Source organism: Podarcis tiliguerta (assembly GCF_965153285.1).
Source record: "Podarcis tiliguerta genome assembly, chromosome: 2".
NCBI classification, from domain to species: domain Eukaryota; kingdom Metazoa; phylum Chordata; class Lepidosauria; order Squamata; family Lacertidae; genus Podarcis; species Podarcis tiliguerta.
Genome location: NC_139535.1, coordinates 76,024,481 through 76,041,574, shown reverse-complemented (window position 1 = coordinate 76,041,574; position 17,094 = coordinate 76,024,481). Strand labels below are relative to the sequence as shown.

The following is a 17,094-nucleotide window of genomic DNA, read 5'->3' as shown; positions in this document are numbered from 1 at the left end:
TCAATTTCTTCTGAGGCGATTCTCATCCAGGCAATCTGCCTCGTGTGCCTCTCGCCCCACACAACTAACTCTTTCCAAAGTCAGAGCAATTTTTATGCCCCCTGCCCCCCCCCGTCTGTACCCTTGGAGAGAACTGGTTTTACCAACCCCTAGATATGCCCCTGAGAAGAGTTATCAAGCCCTAAACATCTCACCTTTGTATCAGTAATTGCATCCAAGGCAAACCACTTATGTTAGCCAGCTAGTTTGCAAAGTTAGGCTGGATCATTTCTCCCCAGCCCAGTCTCTAGAGAAGCCCCTTACATTTAACTGGGACATGTGCAGTCTCTTTAGATCTATAGGGTTACGGTATGATGTACTTGCCAATTCAGTGTGCTGGTTCTTTGTCACCGATAATGTTTTGGCAAAATGTAAAACATCATCCTCTTGAGCTGGCATTGGGTCTCTTGTGACTGATCTCTTGTACACAAGGGCTGGGTACTAAGTTACAAAATGTCTTCCTTTCCTAACAGAGATAGCAGAAGAGAGCCTGTGGATATTTGATAGCTTGACCCCAAGTCCCTGGAAATCACAACTTCATTTTATGTTTCGCTCAACTTGCAATCTCTCAGCAAGGGACTAGTAATTGCTGGCTTTCACTTACTCCTGTGGGTCACTTTCATTTATTTTGTTTTTCTCTTCTGTCTTTTAAAACAAAATTGTATATAGCAGTTGACGTATGAATAGACCTGAATCTTTTGACTGGGGAACAGATTCTCCAATTTTCTGTGAATGCCTCAACATTTATGCTGGGTCTGCCAGAATGCTCTTTTCACTGACATTATCTTTTCAATTAAAGCTATAACAATCTGATCAAGAAATTGCTAACTCTGGTTTTATTCCTCCACTCACAAAGGAGAAAGCAGAATAATATTTGGCAGATGATTTCCACTTCAGTGCCTACTGATACCTCTTGCTCTAAATGCTCCATCTGTAAGTTCCACAGGGACAGAGCTGGACCTATTCATAGAAAATGGATAGCTTCCATCATTTCAGATGGAAAATGCAGTGTTCATTTTAACAGGCCTGTCTTCCTTGGGCATGCTGCTTTATATTTCTGAGTGCTATATGATTGTGAAGGTTGCACAAGGTTAATGCACTCAAATACTAGCCTGCTCCGGTGCCAGGTCAGTCACTGGCTGGCTTCCTTGATCTGAGGTGCCTATGTGTATTCTGGTGGCTTCATTCTAAGGTTAATAATAGGAGGCCACTGAAGACACTGAAGCATTTGTCAATTTTAGCTGTCCTTACTCAATCAAATTATAATGCTACAATAATAAGGATTCTGAAGTCCTCACTGATACCTTGGCCACTTAATAGTGTTCTTGAAAGGTTTGCTGCTGCCAAGAATTATTGAAAAGCTTTGGTTAGATAGCCTTCTCTGTCTTCTGTGGTGGGTTGACTTTTTTATTTTGGCCAGCCTGCGTGTGGAGACATCTTTGCAAGATTGGCCAGAAGGGGAGGAGGATAGGAATGAGACTACTGAGACTGTAGATGAGGAGGAGCCGAGTGGGTCCTCAGATGATATCCCTGCCCTGCCACAACCTGACACCCCAGTGGAGGAGGGAGATCCAACAGAGTCATTCCCAGCTCTTTCCCTGGAGCAAGAGGTTGTTCCGGCAGCTGGGGAAGCACATAAGCTAGAGTCTTAACAGTGTGTTGACTTGGCTGACTCAGGCCCCATCTCTATCAGATACATTGGCATAAAGAGACCCAGCCCACTCACAGGAGTGCCCACTTACTTGCCCAGTCATATTGCTTGAGATGAAAACTGTGCAAATGACTGTGCCTGCCCCACTCTTCAAAAGGGAAGCCTGGGGTGTATTCGCTTTAGCCTAGTCATATGCATTCGAGTCCTGTTTCTGAATTGCTGAGGCTTGTAACCTGTGGCCTGGTCTGTGTTTAAACCGTGTAGTGACTTTTGGAATAAAGCCTCCATGAATAATCAGTCTTAGAGTGGGAGCCAGGATGCTGGAGCTATTTCATTACTGCATAGGACAGAATCATACATTGTAAAATTACTCTTTTGGGTTAATTTGCATATCTCATGCTTTACTCAACATATAGATAAAAGTCACCAATATGTGCTGTGATCGTATTAGTGATCATGTATCTCTGTTATTGCTAAGAAGCTCATGGTTGAAGCTATACGTATCCAATTTTTCACTAGAATGTTAATTCAACCCCTGTGTTCGGGTATATTTTTCTTCCTCTATTTTCTTACAGAAAAAGGAGACCAAAACAAAGCTCCAGTGCAGCCTATTGCTATCTCTGCCTTATGCATCACCAATTTTAATCCTCCCTATTAACCTGACAATTAAGATATTGATCTTGGTAGGCATAAGATCATGTCTTGCTCTTGGCAAAATGTTTTCAGGAAAAGCTCTCTTCTGACTATTATTTGCAACGGTATTTTCTTGAATGGTAAGTTGAGAATAGGAAATGGTCAGAATGTATGTAAGACATACCCTAGTAGTGGTATGGATGCCACCTCATATACACTTATTATCCAATTAAAACATGACAGTATTTGTATCTGTAATATTAGGATATTGCTGTGGTTAAGTTAAGAAGCCTGCTGCTATCAGAGCTTAGACCAGCATAGCATATCACATGTTCGTATAGCAGTCAGAAGCACATTGATAACCACAGGAAAAAAAGATTGTGCAACAGTTTCCAATAAAACGGTGGCCAACCAACAATTCAGTGTATTCGCAGTCCCACCTCCATATTAACCATGCATGCAAGGCACCAGTCACCATGATAACATCATGTAACTCATTTGATGCCCCTTTGCATGTACATACTGTACATGCTGCCAGGAAATGTCCACAAAGTATCCATATGTAGCACCTGCATGTGTGCCACAGTTCCCACTTCTTTCGATAGTATTATCCACTTACCCGATTGTATCTTACTGCAAATATTTGGAAAACTGGCTTTATTATTTTCCCTTGTGGATGTAACATCCCAGTGCCTGCTTTGATCTGGTTTGGTTTTTATGTGTTTGTCTCATGAATTCCTATTTTGTTATTTCGGTTTTATGGCTAAAATTCAATTAAAATACCTAAAAAAATAGTACATGCACAGATGCTTTATGTATGCTTCTCTGTATCGTATCTGGAATTGTTTAATGCCTGGGTTTTACAACTCAAGTGATAACAGGAACTCTTTTAATTCTGGAGTCTGTGACTTCTGACCAAGGATGGATATATATGTCAATTTTAGTTTTTTTCAGTTTCTCAGTTCTCCACATTTCTGCAGCAATTTGTGATTATTATTTTTAATCCTCATGAAAATCTGTTAGCATTTTAGTGTGAATTTCTCCTAAAAAACAGACATTGGATTTGGTTTTTTGCCTAATATACACATTTTTGCAAAACAGTTTCCACCACTGTAATACATTTTTGTATGTTATATTCACTAATACATGTATTATTATGCATGTTTGATACTAATAAAATACACTTTTGTGCACATTACCTGGCTGAAAAAAATGCATTGGAGAATTCAGAGAAGTGCAAATTTCAAAGGATAGTGTGCTTCGATTCATACCTTGTTTTGGAAAGTATGAATTTGGCAGGTTTTTCTTTAAAAGTGTCCTTAATCAAATTTCTCCCCCATCCTGACTTCTGATTGTTGATAATGAAGTACAGAAAATGGAAGGGAGACATTTTAAAACTAAACGTACTTTCTTACTAATTGAAAAGAGAAAACATCACCTTTGAAAACAATGTATGAGATACTATTCCTTTGTATTTTATGAGCAGTTGTAACTACTTATCTAGAATAGTATATGCCACTAAGATGTTTGTGTTCTCATAGCAGAGGGATATGTTTTGGAGATACACAGAAAGTGTGTCCTATATCCTCACATTGCTGCCACTAATAAGTATACAGTGGTACCTTGGTTCTCAAACATTCATTCATTCCAGAAGACTGTTCGAGTTCTGAAACGTCCAAAAATCAAGGCACAAAGGGCTCTCTGCAAATTCAATTGAGAAAATTGAAAAATACGCAGCAGAAGCAGTTTGACTTCCGAGGCACGTTCGAAAACGGAAGCATTTACTTCCGCTTTACTCTGGGTTTTCGGCGTTCGGGTTACAAAACGTTTATCAACAGTGACATTCAAGAACTGAGATAACACTGTACTTTACACTGAGGTTAATACAAAGATAAATGTTTGAGTCCCTTTTTATATGGGTATCAGTTCCTGTGATGCATTAAGTAATACTGTGCATGCTGATAGATATATAGATAGAAATATAAATGCAAAAATACATAATGTGTTTGCTTATGCCTAGGAGCTACATGTGCAATCACAAAATGTTCAAATCTTTTTTATTTCTCTCCATTTTTTTATACTGTTACATTTTACTGTTGTGTGTGACAAATTGCTTCGTGCTATAGAGCCTTGCCAGCAATACACTTCAAAATATATTGTATAAAATATTAATGTGGATAATAAGCACCAACAATTTAGAGAAGTATGGATGTCCATGTGGCTAAAAATAATGTCAGTGCTCCAGTTTTGAAGTGATGCAAACATAGATCAAGAGTCTTCACTTGTAATGTTGTAATATGTACACTTCTGAATTGGAACCTGGGAAGAGAACAAATAAGGGTGTTTTTTTTACAAGTGTCAAATGAGTTATAATGAGCTAACAAATGCATAAGTTAATGCCTGAGCAACACATTACAGTAGGGTGTATCATAATTAAATTGACTGTTCTACAATGAGCCTTAAAACACAGAAATTTGTAATTTAAAAAAGTGGGGGTTCTATGGTTAGCATATAAAGGAACAGATAATTCCGGATTCTGTGTTTCAGAAAGATGGTATTTGCAAGTCGTTTTAACAATGCATCATATAAATATGAAAAGCTAAGCTGTTTTTAGTTTAATTGGCTTGGTGAATGCAGTTCAGGCAAGAAGAACAGTCAATAACTACTTCTCTGGCTTCAAGGACAAGAAAAGATCAAACAACTCATCAGAAAGAAAATGTAAAAATGGACATAATAGTGTAAAACACAACAGAATAGGTAATTCTATCACTTAAAGATGATAGGTGTGTGTGTGTGAGAGAGAAACGACAAATCCTTTCTTTTACTGTATAATCAGATCAGATGAAGAAGCAGGCTTTCTGCAGCAGAGGGGGGCATAACAGCTCATATTCTATTGTCTTTGAGTTTTTGTTTCTGTCTTGTTACTTTCAAAGGTTGTTTTTATTTCTCCATAGCCTCTGTCTGCATGTGGAGATAGTTTTCATTTAGAGTAGAATTAGTATGAGATCATTTTTAGTTAATGGATTTGATGTGGGGAGAGACACATACTTAATGAAGCAGAGTAAGACAAAAAGGGTTTGTACCAAACTGTGCATTAACCAGAATTTTATATTTCAGTACCTTTATAATACAGATGAATTTGGTTCTATATTTCAAAAATTCTGATTCATTCAATTCGTTTGTGTGTGTGCGAGAAAAATGGCACGGTTATAATAGCTGTGTAAGGTATTTAAGGCTCAACGTCGATGTATAGCCGCCGAGTAAGCTATTTTTTATTTTTTTGCCAGTGTTGGGGTTTGAACCTGACTTTTCCTGATCTAAGCCCAATGAGGAATTTCTCAAATCCTGCTTTGTCTGCTTTTGGGATTAGAAGGAGTTTGATAACTGGTTTCCAGAAATAATATTGAAGAGAAAAAGTAAGCATAATATTATTCTGAAGATAACTAATATAGGTTACTTTTAGATTCTAAAAGTACAGTCTCAATATTTAATAAACAACAGATTACTTTTTTTTTACCCTTTGATTACACTGTCCTCCTTGCAGCTATGATGTCTGTAATCCCTGGGAACACACATTCTACAGTAGCAGTTTGTATGGTGCAGCAGAGTTGCATTTACCTCCTGACAACAACATCACTGCAGCTTACCTGGATGGAGCTAAGATAGGGAGTGGTGAAGTTGGGGCTGTTCTGAAGCACATGTGGGACCTTTAAATTGGTTTCATCAGCGCATCTGCACAGCCAGTGTAGTTATTCTAGCATGTTGGTTTTTTATAAGAAAATGCCATGGAGTGGTTCATGTACTATGAAGTTGAGTGTGGCAGCAATGGAATTAAAGGCTGTTGGAATTGAAGAGTGAGGGGGAAATGAGCATTTCAGAGATGATTGGAAAGATGCCAAGATAGCAGAGACTACCCATTGAAAAAAAAAAGACCTGCAATGTGTTGATGAGCAGGAATATAACATAAGCATGAATTTGTGAAGGTTCATTGATGAAGCATATTACATAAAATAAATGTGAAACCTGATGGGTAGGAGATTAAATTGTTCATCCTTAAGGCTTTGCTTACAAAATGCCCTCCTCTTAAAGAATAGTTTAGAGATTGCAGGTCATAGTGTACCCTATCCTTCCTGAAAACTGCAAAATCCATCAATTGAAATTAGTATATTTTTTTTTTAAAAAAAGATGGTGTAGAATCTGAATAAAAGCTTAATAAGTAGATTATTTAGAACAATAGTCCTCATGAGAATGTTTGATTTTGAGTGTAGCTGCTAGAGAGAACCCTAAATGCAATTAGGTCTCACTCCCTGTGTGTGTCAAAGGCAGTAGTCACATAGAGGTATCCCAAAAGATGACATTAAAAAAAAGTGTTCCAACATTTACATTTTTCATTCCTTTGGGTATCAGCAACAAAACCTTTGTTAAGAATTACTGGAGCCTTGGAAAACACACAGTAGAAAATTAGTTTTGAGAAACTTGTTTTAGATGTTTCACATCAAAAAGATGGATGCTTCTGCCACCATGGGGAAGCAGTTTGTTGTCCTCATCTGTAAGCTTTGTAATTGTTAGAAACTATTCTCCCAAGGTAGTCAGTGATAAGGACAAAAGGAAACTACTGTTTTCACTAAACACATACAAGTTATAAAGGGCAAACGGAACCAAGGTCAATTAAATCTCTCTCCCTTGTGTTGTAAATGCAGCTGCTGAACAAATATACAAAATAATTACAACACAAAACTGTATACTGTTACAGTGGTACCTCAGGTTACAGACGCTTCAGGTTACAGACTCCGCTAACCCAGAAATAGTACCTCAGGTTAAGAATTTTGCTTCAGGATGAGAACAGAAATCGTGCCGCCGCAGTGCGGCGGCAGTAGGAGGCCCCGTTAGCTAAAGTGGTACCTCAGGTTAAGAACAGTTTCAGGTTAAGAACAGACCTCCAGAATGAATTAAGTTCTTAACCCGAGGTACCACTGTATATAGATTGCAGGAGTATAGTTTGTATATTAAGAAAATATGCAAGATTTTACTGGGCATCATTATTATTAAAACTATTCAGAAAGGAGGGCAGAAAATATGAGGTCCATTTGTAAAGGTAAAGGTAAAGGGACCCCGACCATTAGGTCCAGTCGCGGATGACTCTGGGGTTGCTGCGCTCATCTCGCTTTACTGGCCGAGGGAGCCAGCATGACTAAGCTGCTTCTGGCGAACCAGAGCAGCGCACGGAAATGCCGTTTACCTTCCTGCCGGAGCGGCACCTATTTATCTACTTGCACATCGTGCTTTCGAACTGCTAGGTTGGCAGGAGCAGGGACCGAGCAATGGGATCTCAACCCGTTGCGGGTATTCGAACAGCCGACCTTCTGATCGGCAAGCCCTAGTCTTTGTGGTTTAATCCACAGCACCACCCACATCCCACTGGTAGTGGCCTACAAAGACTTTTCTTTCCACCTGCGTACTGGACATTGCTACTATTTGACAATTTGCCCACAAAACAGGAAGAAAAATGTACTGTCCAGATGCTCAGGACCAAACTACAGCTTAACCTTTTCTCCCATGTCACTTCCCTGATGAAAACTGCACGTGTGAAGGCACAGAGAGAAGAAATGTGTTTCCCTCTCTGGGGATAATAAGGTTGGGCTGCTTTGAGGGATCGGCATGAGGGAACAGGTTGACACACACACAAAGCACAGTGCCAATCTATAGCAGTTTGTGTTAGTCATTGTGGCTGCTCAGATAAAGTTTCCAAAATGTAACCCTGAGGAATCCAATTGCACAAGTGTCCTGGTGTAGAATAGTGGTCTTCTGGTACTATTTTCTGGAACCGCAGGAGGCAATGTAGAAGGAAACCATGGTATTGTGACTTTGAGGGGCAGGCAGGCTGCATGCCTGAGCTGCCTCTAATTCCTGGATGTAGCACAGATTCAATTCCTGGAATAGCCAGGCTCGCTTCCTGGTGAGGTAGTTGCCGTCTATGTATGGGTCATTAAAGTAACAAAGAAAGTGGCTCAGTGCCAGAGGACAAATGAGTGGGTTTTTCCTCCCTCAACTGTCTGTTAGTTAGAGAGACAAAGAGTTGAGTTATGTGAGCTAGAGCTGCAGGCTGCAGGCTGGGCAGATGGTAGAGGCAGAGCCATGCCTGATCCCTGTTTGAATCAAAGGCTGTTACTGTGGGAGAAGCAAGCCCCTCTTGAGGTGTTAATGCTGTGAGACCCTCCATTGTAGGATCAGATTGTATATACATGTAAATAAGTAATATATCCTAAAGACAGCACAATCTCCGCTGGCCCTCATTCTGAGGAAATTGAACCCTGTGTAAGTGCCTGGAACCCTTGGAATCTCATAATGCTTGGCGATTGGGGTGGTGCACAACACTATTAAAAGTTACTGAGAGGTGTTGGAGAAACAACAGGTCACTGTTTCTCTCACCTTGCACAAGGCTATTTCAGTCCCCAAACCAGTACGGAAGCTGTTTTGAAATTAAATAAGTTGGTCAGTGTGTTGTGCTGATAACGCCAAGGTTGCAGGTTCAATCTCTGTATGGAACAACTACGTATTCCTACATTGCAGGGGGTTGGACTAGATGATTCTCAGGGTACCTTCTAACTCTACGATTCTCAGCTCCTACAGGCATTGTATGCCACCAAAGAAGTGCATAACTAAGAGCATTGCTCTTGAGCAGCCTTTTCTTCAGGAGAATCCAGGCAAGTTTGGGCAGGATACGGTCCAAGTAGATGAGCAGACTGTTTCGCTTCCAGGCTGCTTAAGCCTTCAGTTGCACTTGTGCCATTCTTGGTGGAATGGGTGGAATGAGCCCTGAGGCTCTGCGGTTCTCCAGGTCAGCTTGAAATCTAGTGTTTCTTATCCTGGATTCTGTATTTCGCCTTGTGACTCAGTCACAAATTTTGTTCCAGACACTACTAATTTGTTCTGGTACTACCATTTTACGTACTAAGAGCAGCTTAGCACCTTGGCAACTCTGTGGGGGGAGGGTGCAGGGTCTTAAGTATGGAGGGCATTGCATTTTGTGTTAAGGCCCAAAGACCTTTTGAGTAGATACAAAGCATCGTGGAACATTTGACAAATGTATTCTTCTGCTATGAACGTTCTGATTCAAAGAGCCATTCAGCAGTGGAACAGACTACCTCAGAAGGTGGTGGACTCTCCTTCGCTGGAGATGGCCATCTGACCGAGATTATTTAGCTGTGATTCCTGCGTTGCAGGACTAGATGACCTTTTGGGTACCTTATAATTCTACAGTTCTGTGGTTCTATACACAGCATGTTTCACCAACCATATAACATTTCCTGTCACTAGAATGCAAGGGTTCGGGTTTTGCAGAATGCACACACTAATGTTTAAGAATCAAATCTGGCTCCAGTGATCTATGTTTAAAAGAGGAAATACTTTGCCATTCACTACATAGTTAAGAAATGCAAGAATTATAGGCATGCATTACATTTTCATTCTAACGATTCATGTACAGTATATTGTGTAATCCTTAATTTTATGGTACCAAAAGGAGTGCTGCTAGGATCAGGAGTAAAGTTTTATGTAAACCGTAAATCTGGCATATTGCAGCTATAAAAATATTTATTTTACACTTTTAAATTCAGTGCCCTAAATATTTAGATCCTTACATGTATGAGTGTTCAGAGAAATTAACTCTCCAATTTTTGAAATTGTTTTATATATATATATTCCAAATACTGAACACAGAGTCCTTGGAAATTAACCAGCAATACTATTTTTGTTTGTTTGTGGCAGACCTTTCAGGATTTTATTTCAAAACCCATTTGTGATTGAAATAAGTGACCATCACATAGTACTGGGGCAAGAGACAAATAATTCTACTCCCTAAATACTGTTGGTTCCAAAGAGCAGTAATTTAAAATTAGGTCATTTAGTGGATTGTGGGAGGAAGGAAGATTAAAGGTGATGGCTTGTTATGATTAGACTATGGTTCTGCTTCTGTTCCTGACTCATTGCAAAGCATATTGTGTGGATGAGCTGCTTGTGGGAGGACATCTAATGTGAAAGTAAGGTAGGCTTATCTAAATAGCACCAAAAGGAATTCTGGGAAGGCACCTGCCTGATATCAGTAGGCAGGGAGTTCCAAAGTGTTGATGCTGCCTCACTAAACAATTCAGCTGTTGCAGATGTGGTGCAGGTATGGTGTGTTGAGGAGGGGTAGTATCTCTGCTGGGGGATATATCTTGATCCTTCTGCGGTAGTTTGTCTACCTTTGGTCCCTACCTTGCACTCAACTCTCACCTGTGGCTCCTTGAAGCTGCCAGCATGTGATAGCGGCCACACCCTATAGATCTTAGAAATATCAGTGGTACAGATTTGTTTTTGAACTGAAATAGTGGGTCCATGTATAAACATGCATATGCATAAAGTTCAAATTGTTATGCAGTAAATACAAAAAGTAGCTCACAGGGAAGGGAGACTCATTTTCCATCATATTACCAATTTTGAGGTAGGTGTTTTTTGTTCTGTAGCACTTTCTGTATTTATGTATAGTTGGATGATTGGGACCTCTACTGCAGCTGGCGGTTATGCTATTAAGCACACCTTGCAACCACTAGCTTGAGTATCAACTTTCACTGACAGGTTTCTATCTTATTGGGAAACAGCTGAAGTCAGGAACAGAGCTAAAGCCTTTTGGGCGATTGTACATATGTAATTAGCGCGCCAAAAGTGCATGCTCATGAACGTAGAAAGTGCTTTTATTTATAGCCCAACCCAGAAGCAGCCCATTTTGCATGCCTCTCCTTCATACAACAGTGTGTGTGAGAGAGAAACCAAACAAATATACGAGGCACTTTCCCCTCTCTGCTACCTGGGGAACACTCGCCTTTGATGGGCTCACCTTTCCTCCCCTGCCCCTCTGTTCTCGCTACATAGTATTCAAATGAACCAGGAAACTGCTCTTAACTTTACTTTTCTAGTCCTGCACCTTTGGCGCCATCCCAATGACTCACCGTACAAGGCAGGCTGAGCTCAGGGCTGGAGAGAAAGGGAGGGAAGGAGGGAGGGAGAACAAGAGGAGAAGGCAAGGTGACAGCAGGAGCGCTTCTGTTGCCTTGTGAGATGAGAGGGTCGTGTGGTTGGGTGGAGTCATGGGATTCCATGGAGGACAATAATGCTAATGCTGAAGCAGAATGACAGGATTGGGGTGAGGGGAAAGCGCAGTCATTGCGATAAGGCTTCCTAAACCCTGTATCTTCCTCAGCCTTCACTCTCCTCAGCTGAGCAGCACAAGGAAGAGGGCTGAGTGCTGGAGACAGAGGGACTCCCTCCACCCCCAGTGCCCAGTGCTGGGAACCAACCACATCGTCTCCGGTCCCATGAGGTGCTGGGGTGAACCTCCTCAGCTCCTTCGGTGAGAACGGTGGCAGTTTCACCTCACGGTGCTGGAGCCAATGCAGTTTGTTGTTTCAACCTCAAGGTGTATCGCCAGATCATGATGTTTAGCTGGTGATACATCACAATGTTGAAAACCTGACATCACCCAGCCTAATGTCCTGTGTGACAAAGCAACATCCTTGGAAGCTGCTGGAATACCAGGAGTGTCCAAAACTGAGCTTGACCTCATTAGCTAGTATTATACATATTTGGAGTTCATTTCCTTTCTATGATGCCAGCTATAACAAGATATATTCCTCTTCATTTAATGTTGGGTGATCACTGGCAACCTTAAAATGAGAAAATGCTCTTTGAATTATTACATGGTTAGTTGTGATAAAATCAACTATTTTTAGTAGATAGCATTCAGTAAAATCCTGAGTTCTGCATTTGTAAGTAGTTTTGACTTGACTACATATTTCTTAGTATTATTCCTAGCTTTTTGCTTGCAATGAAGGGCCCTTGAAAATCTGCAATATTTTCTGGTGCTTTAAAATCAAGAGTTACTCATCAGACATAAAGCTCAGCTGATTAGACCTGGACAAGAGCACCTGAAAATGACATGGTTTGAAACACTCATACCTTTGATATCAGTTTTTACAGACAGCAAACTTCTCTTTGTGTACAGTAGAATAAGAGCTCTTAGCAGCCTGCTTTTGAAATCACACATGGGTCTAGCTTTTAGACACCTATTGAATGGGATAACATTTTTATGTGAAATCGGCTTAAGAAATCCAACTGATTGTAATGTGGTTAATTTGGTAACAAATTATCACTGATTTGTTATGAAATGTCCCAAGGTCCATCACATTAGACAAGTGGGACTTGCAACCAAGTGTTGCAGTGTATCCTCGGCTTCTAAAAGGAGTGATCTTGCTCAGATTCCAGACTGCCATTAACAGAAGCTATGCTGTGCTGTTCAGGCTTTTTGGAGCATTCTTCCTCAACCCTAATCCTCCTCTCCAGAATAAAGCTTTTAGGGCTTTCAGCAGGCCAACTTCTTCACTCTGCCTTATCCCTGCTCCCCTGTCCTCTCCTTCTCCCCACAACTGCTACAACAACATTCATAATGTCCTTATTTGGGGGGGGGGGGGCTTTTTTTGTTACTTTTAATTTACAAACTTATATTTTATTTATGATTTATTTATTAAAATATTTATATTTCATCTTTTAGACAAATGTCCTCCATCTGCCAGGGTATCCTCCCTGAATATATAGAAACTACAACCTTTCGGCTGAACTCATTTCACTTTGAAACCAATGGACATTCAGCCACCCAAGTTCATTATTAGAGGAAACTAGATGTCAGAGATCTTTTAAATGGCAGGTCATGTGTTTAGTATATAGTGTATCATGGGTATGTCATTTTTGCAAAATATAATTCCTTCAACTGTAACATGGGAATACAAATGTGTGTCAGGACAGCCAACATGTTGTCTTCCAGATGTTGTGGACTACAACTCCTATCATTCCTGGCCATTGGGCATGCTGCCTGGATCTACAGGGAGCCATAGCCTGAAACAGCTGATGGGTATCCCATTGGCTACCCTGGCGTCAGGGAAGAGTTAGAGTTAGAGGTTTCCAGTTTCCCAGAGGGAGAAAGATTTCCCCAAGGTGGGGAGGAGAGCAGTGAATCTAATAGAAGAGAGCAACAGGAACAACAGGGAAGGACAGGATGTTCACAGGAAAGGCAAGGGTTAAGTACTAATTCAGATTCGGAGGAGGGGAGATACAAGCCAGCTCTAGTGAGGAGGTTAGAAAAAAGAGCGGGAAAGCGAAAGGAACTGCGCATTCACCATTTTGAGAGTGGCTGGTCACGGAGAAGCAGAGCTCAGAAGGTATCTGAAATAAGTAACTCTGAGGCATAATAGTTAAAGATAAAAACCGTTTATAAGATGGTTTGTTAATACGCAATAAAAAGTTATAAAAGAACAAGAAGCTTTTGTGTGGTGATCGGAAGAGGACAACGACCAGTCCTGACACCTGGTCTATTTTTTAAATAATAATAACTGACTGTGTTTTGATATTAGTGAATTTCCACCTCATCCCATCATTTTTCCATGGAAATGCTCTGCATTGTGCACAGCTTATCATCAAATGTATCACAGATAATTTTTAAAATTGATTCTAGAGGTGCTGCAACTTTCATTTCCTCAACTGATTCACGATAGTGGATGTGTGCACAGGGGGTGATTGACCCCTGGTTTGGAGCCAGGTCAGCCCCACCCCAGCAAAATTGTTCTACTTGAGTTTACCTGCCTTTCTCTTCTCTCCTTATTCTTTCCCTTTTGTGTCTATTAAATGGTAAGCCATCAGCTAGGGGTCTTCTTGTTTTTAACCATCTTTGTACCATACCCGGAACCATCTTAGGCCCCTTATAAATGCCAAATAATAGTGGGGTTTTTTATTAAGAAAAAGGGAAGTACTCCATACCAGTGAGTAGTGGCACAAAAAAGGCTTGGTTATACTAATTTTTAAAAATGAGTTTAGTGTTGTTATGCATAGATGCATTGAAAAATGTTTTAGTTAATCTGAAAAGGACCTGTTTGATTTTTTTATATATGTCTTCCATTGCAAAATGCTTCTTAATATGCTATCATAATGATTTCTAAAAAGTCAGAGAAATTACCTTTGTAACTAATATAGAGTGATATAAATTGGAAACAAGTTATTAGGCTTATTCTGTTTATTCTCAGTTACTTGGTTTCCTGTCTAATTTGCATTCTGCAAAAATAATCCAGATGATGTTGATTCTTTATTAATATTTGTAAGTAAAGTAACTCAAGGCAAAATCCATGACTTAATATAAACAGATAATATTCACATTGAAAATTTGTTCATGAATGGTATAGTCCATGGGGACTAATATACATTACACCTAGTAATTCTATGAGCATGTTTTTGGGATATTAGATGTAGTTGCACAAAATGTTTTGTTGATGTGTGGTGGGTGGCGAAGGTGAACAATTCTCAAAATCTTGACTGCTGAACATGCCATCTAAAAATGCTTGTCTGACAATGAAGGCTGATGAAGAACTGGTTCTAAAACTTATGTATTTTATTTTATTTAGATTTTCATACACAACTTTCTGAGACTTTGAAAGACAGACAGACAGGCTGGCAGCAGCTGGCTGAAACAAAGAACTCTCTAATACGTAAGGTTTTCATCTTCCTTCACCCTGTATTTCCTATAACTCAATTCGCAGCCTTGCTAGCTGTGTGTTTCCAGCTTTGATTAGTCTAGCCAAATTTATATGATGTTTTTACTTTTATTTGTCTGTATGCTTCTTGTTTGCTGGTCAATGTTACTGCTTAGAATTAGTTTCTTCTTTTAAAAATATTGGTTTATGTATCGGATGGAGAGCTCATTGTCAAGATGCAGTACTGAAAGTGTGAGAGGTACAGGACCTAGTGTTGAAAATATGGAAGGTCAGATGCATTTTATCTTCTTAGAAAATGTGGTTACAGAATCTGATACCTGCCCTTTGACCATTAAAATACAAAGTTTGTTTGGTGCAAATGCTCCACTACTTCCACTAGGACCGCTTCCACATAATATACCCCCCTTGGGGGGGTTGTTCTAAAAGGATGCACATGAGAAATTTGATTATACATCCATGATGGATTCTTAGGAAAGCTACCAGGAGGATCTGGTCAGCATCTTGTCCTATGCAATAATCTTTTCTGAAAATTCTACACAAAAATATTTAGTTCAAATATATCAAAATCTGTGACAAATATTCCAAAAGCATATTGAAAATAGTCCTTAAAGTAAATAATATTTTAAATTGATTACCTCAGTAACAAAAATGTTGGCGTATAGGCTTTTAACTCACTAAATCATTACATGGAACAACTTCTATGAATGCAATGGAACTTTCTCTCCCTCTCCTCCTTGGTGCCTCTCATACAATCCTCAAATCTGCTCCAGTGGGTTAAGGGATCTCCAGAGCAGATTTGGGGTGCATGCAAGGGAAGGAGAGGAAGGTGAAGTTCTGTTGCACTCATATAAGTTGTTCTCTGTGTGCAGCGATGTAGTTTTATACTGTCCTTTGGTTTTGACTAACTTAGGCTGCTTCTTATGCTATATTTTGGAAAACAAATCCTCAGTGCAGAATGAACTCACATGTATAAAAACATGGCTTTTACTTACAGCATACGTGTGTGTGGAGGAGACCTTTCATTTTATAGTTGCTGCTTGTGTGTTGCTGCTGACATAGAAGAACCAAGTTTTATACATGTGAACACTGTTTATTAATTACTGTGACTTGGACCCTGGAAGGGCTCCTTCCATTTACAGAGAGCTGTTTCTATCTCAGGCCTCTGCCTGTCTGCTGACTTTAGCCCAGTTCAAACTCCCCAAAACTCTCAATTTTCTCCTAACTTTGAGGGAGGGGCACCCATTTGTCCTCTGGTGTAGAGCCAATTCCTTTGTTACCCTAATGACCAAGGCCATCTTAACCATAGGCACCAGGGGTGCGGGGCGCCGGGCTCTCAGGGGTGGGCGAGCCAGCGAGGCACTGAGGCGGCCGGCCAGCTCCACCCTCCTGCACGCCTGGGATTGGCATAGGGCCATGGAGAGGCCTGCCCAGCACACGCTGCTTACACCACGAGACGCCTGGCTTCACTCAGTCGTTGACGCAGACGCCTCGGGCTGGTTTGTTGCGTCAGGCTCCTTATGTTTCTTGTTTTCTTTTCCTGAGCAGAGATAAGCGTGGCGTCAGCTCCCTAAAAAAAGGTTGACAACTCTGGGCAACCTGGGGGGATGACGCCAGGTGGATATTTGCACCCTGGCGCCGCATATGCTTAAGATGGCCCTGCTAGTGACCCATACTTAGGTCCATTACTAAGAAGGCGGTCTGGCTATTCCAACTATCAAATCCTCACTGGATCTGGGAATTAGAAGGGACTCAGGCATATAGCCTACTCCCAAAAAACCACCCTCACAACAATATATTATCCTGACAGTGGGCTCTCATGCCCAGCCAATATACATTTGATATAATTTACATAAATAAACTTCTCTGAATGGGAATGATGCACACTGCAGTATATTCAGTTGTGCTGACTTGTAAAGGTGCTGCCTAAACTTCAAGACCCATATGCAGCTGCAACATGATTCTTCCAAATGAAATTATTTGTGAGTGTGTCCCGCACATACAGCACATCCACACATTCCCCAGCTGGTCATCTAAGGACTGTCAGCTAACCCTTTGTTGCTAGCCAAGTCTGTTTTTATGCCAGTTTATTTACTAATATTTGAAAAAGATGGAGGGGTGCTCATAACAATGAAGGATGCTTGAGAAGTATGCTTCCAGTTGAAGACTCTAGCTGTAGATATTATCCAGATTAAGATTCAG

The 17,094-nt window shown here is 40.5% G+C and overlaps 1 protein-coding gene across 22 annotated transcripts in view; it reads left to right on the top strand.

The window, feature by feature from the left end:
• TENM2 (teneurin transmembrane protein 2) overlaps positions 1 to 17,094 on the top strand; it is a 753,140-nt gene that overhangs the window by 365,550 nt on the left and 370,496 nt on the right. For 20 of the 22 annotated variants that reach the window (XM_083430660.1, XM_083430659.1, XM_083430641.1 and 17 more), the window contains one exon: positions 14,806 to 14,889. In XM_083430660.1, coding sequence (XP_083286786.1) covers positions 14,806 to 14,889 — 84 coding nt within the window. Of the gene's footprint in view, positions 1 to 11,982; positions 12,061 to 14,805; positions 14,890 to 17,094 lie in introns of those variants that run through there. The other 2 variants (XM_083430645.1, XM_083430652.1) reach the window with 2 other exon arrangements.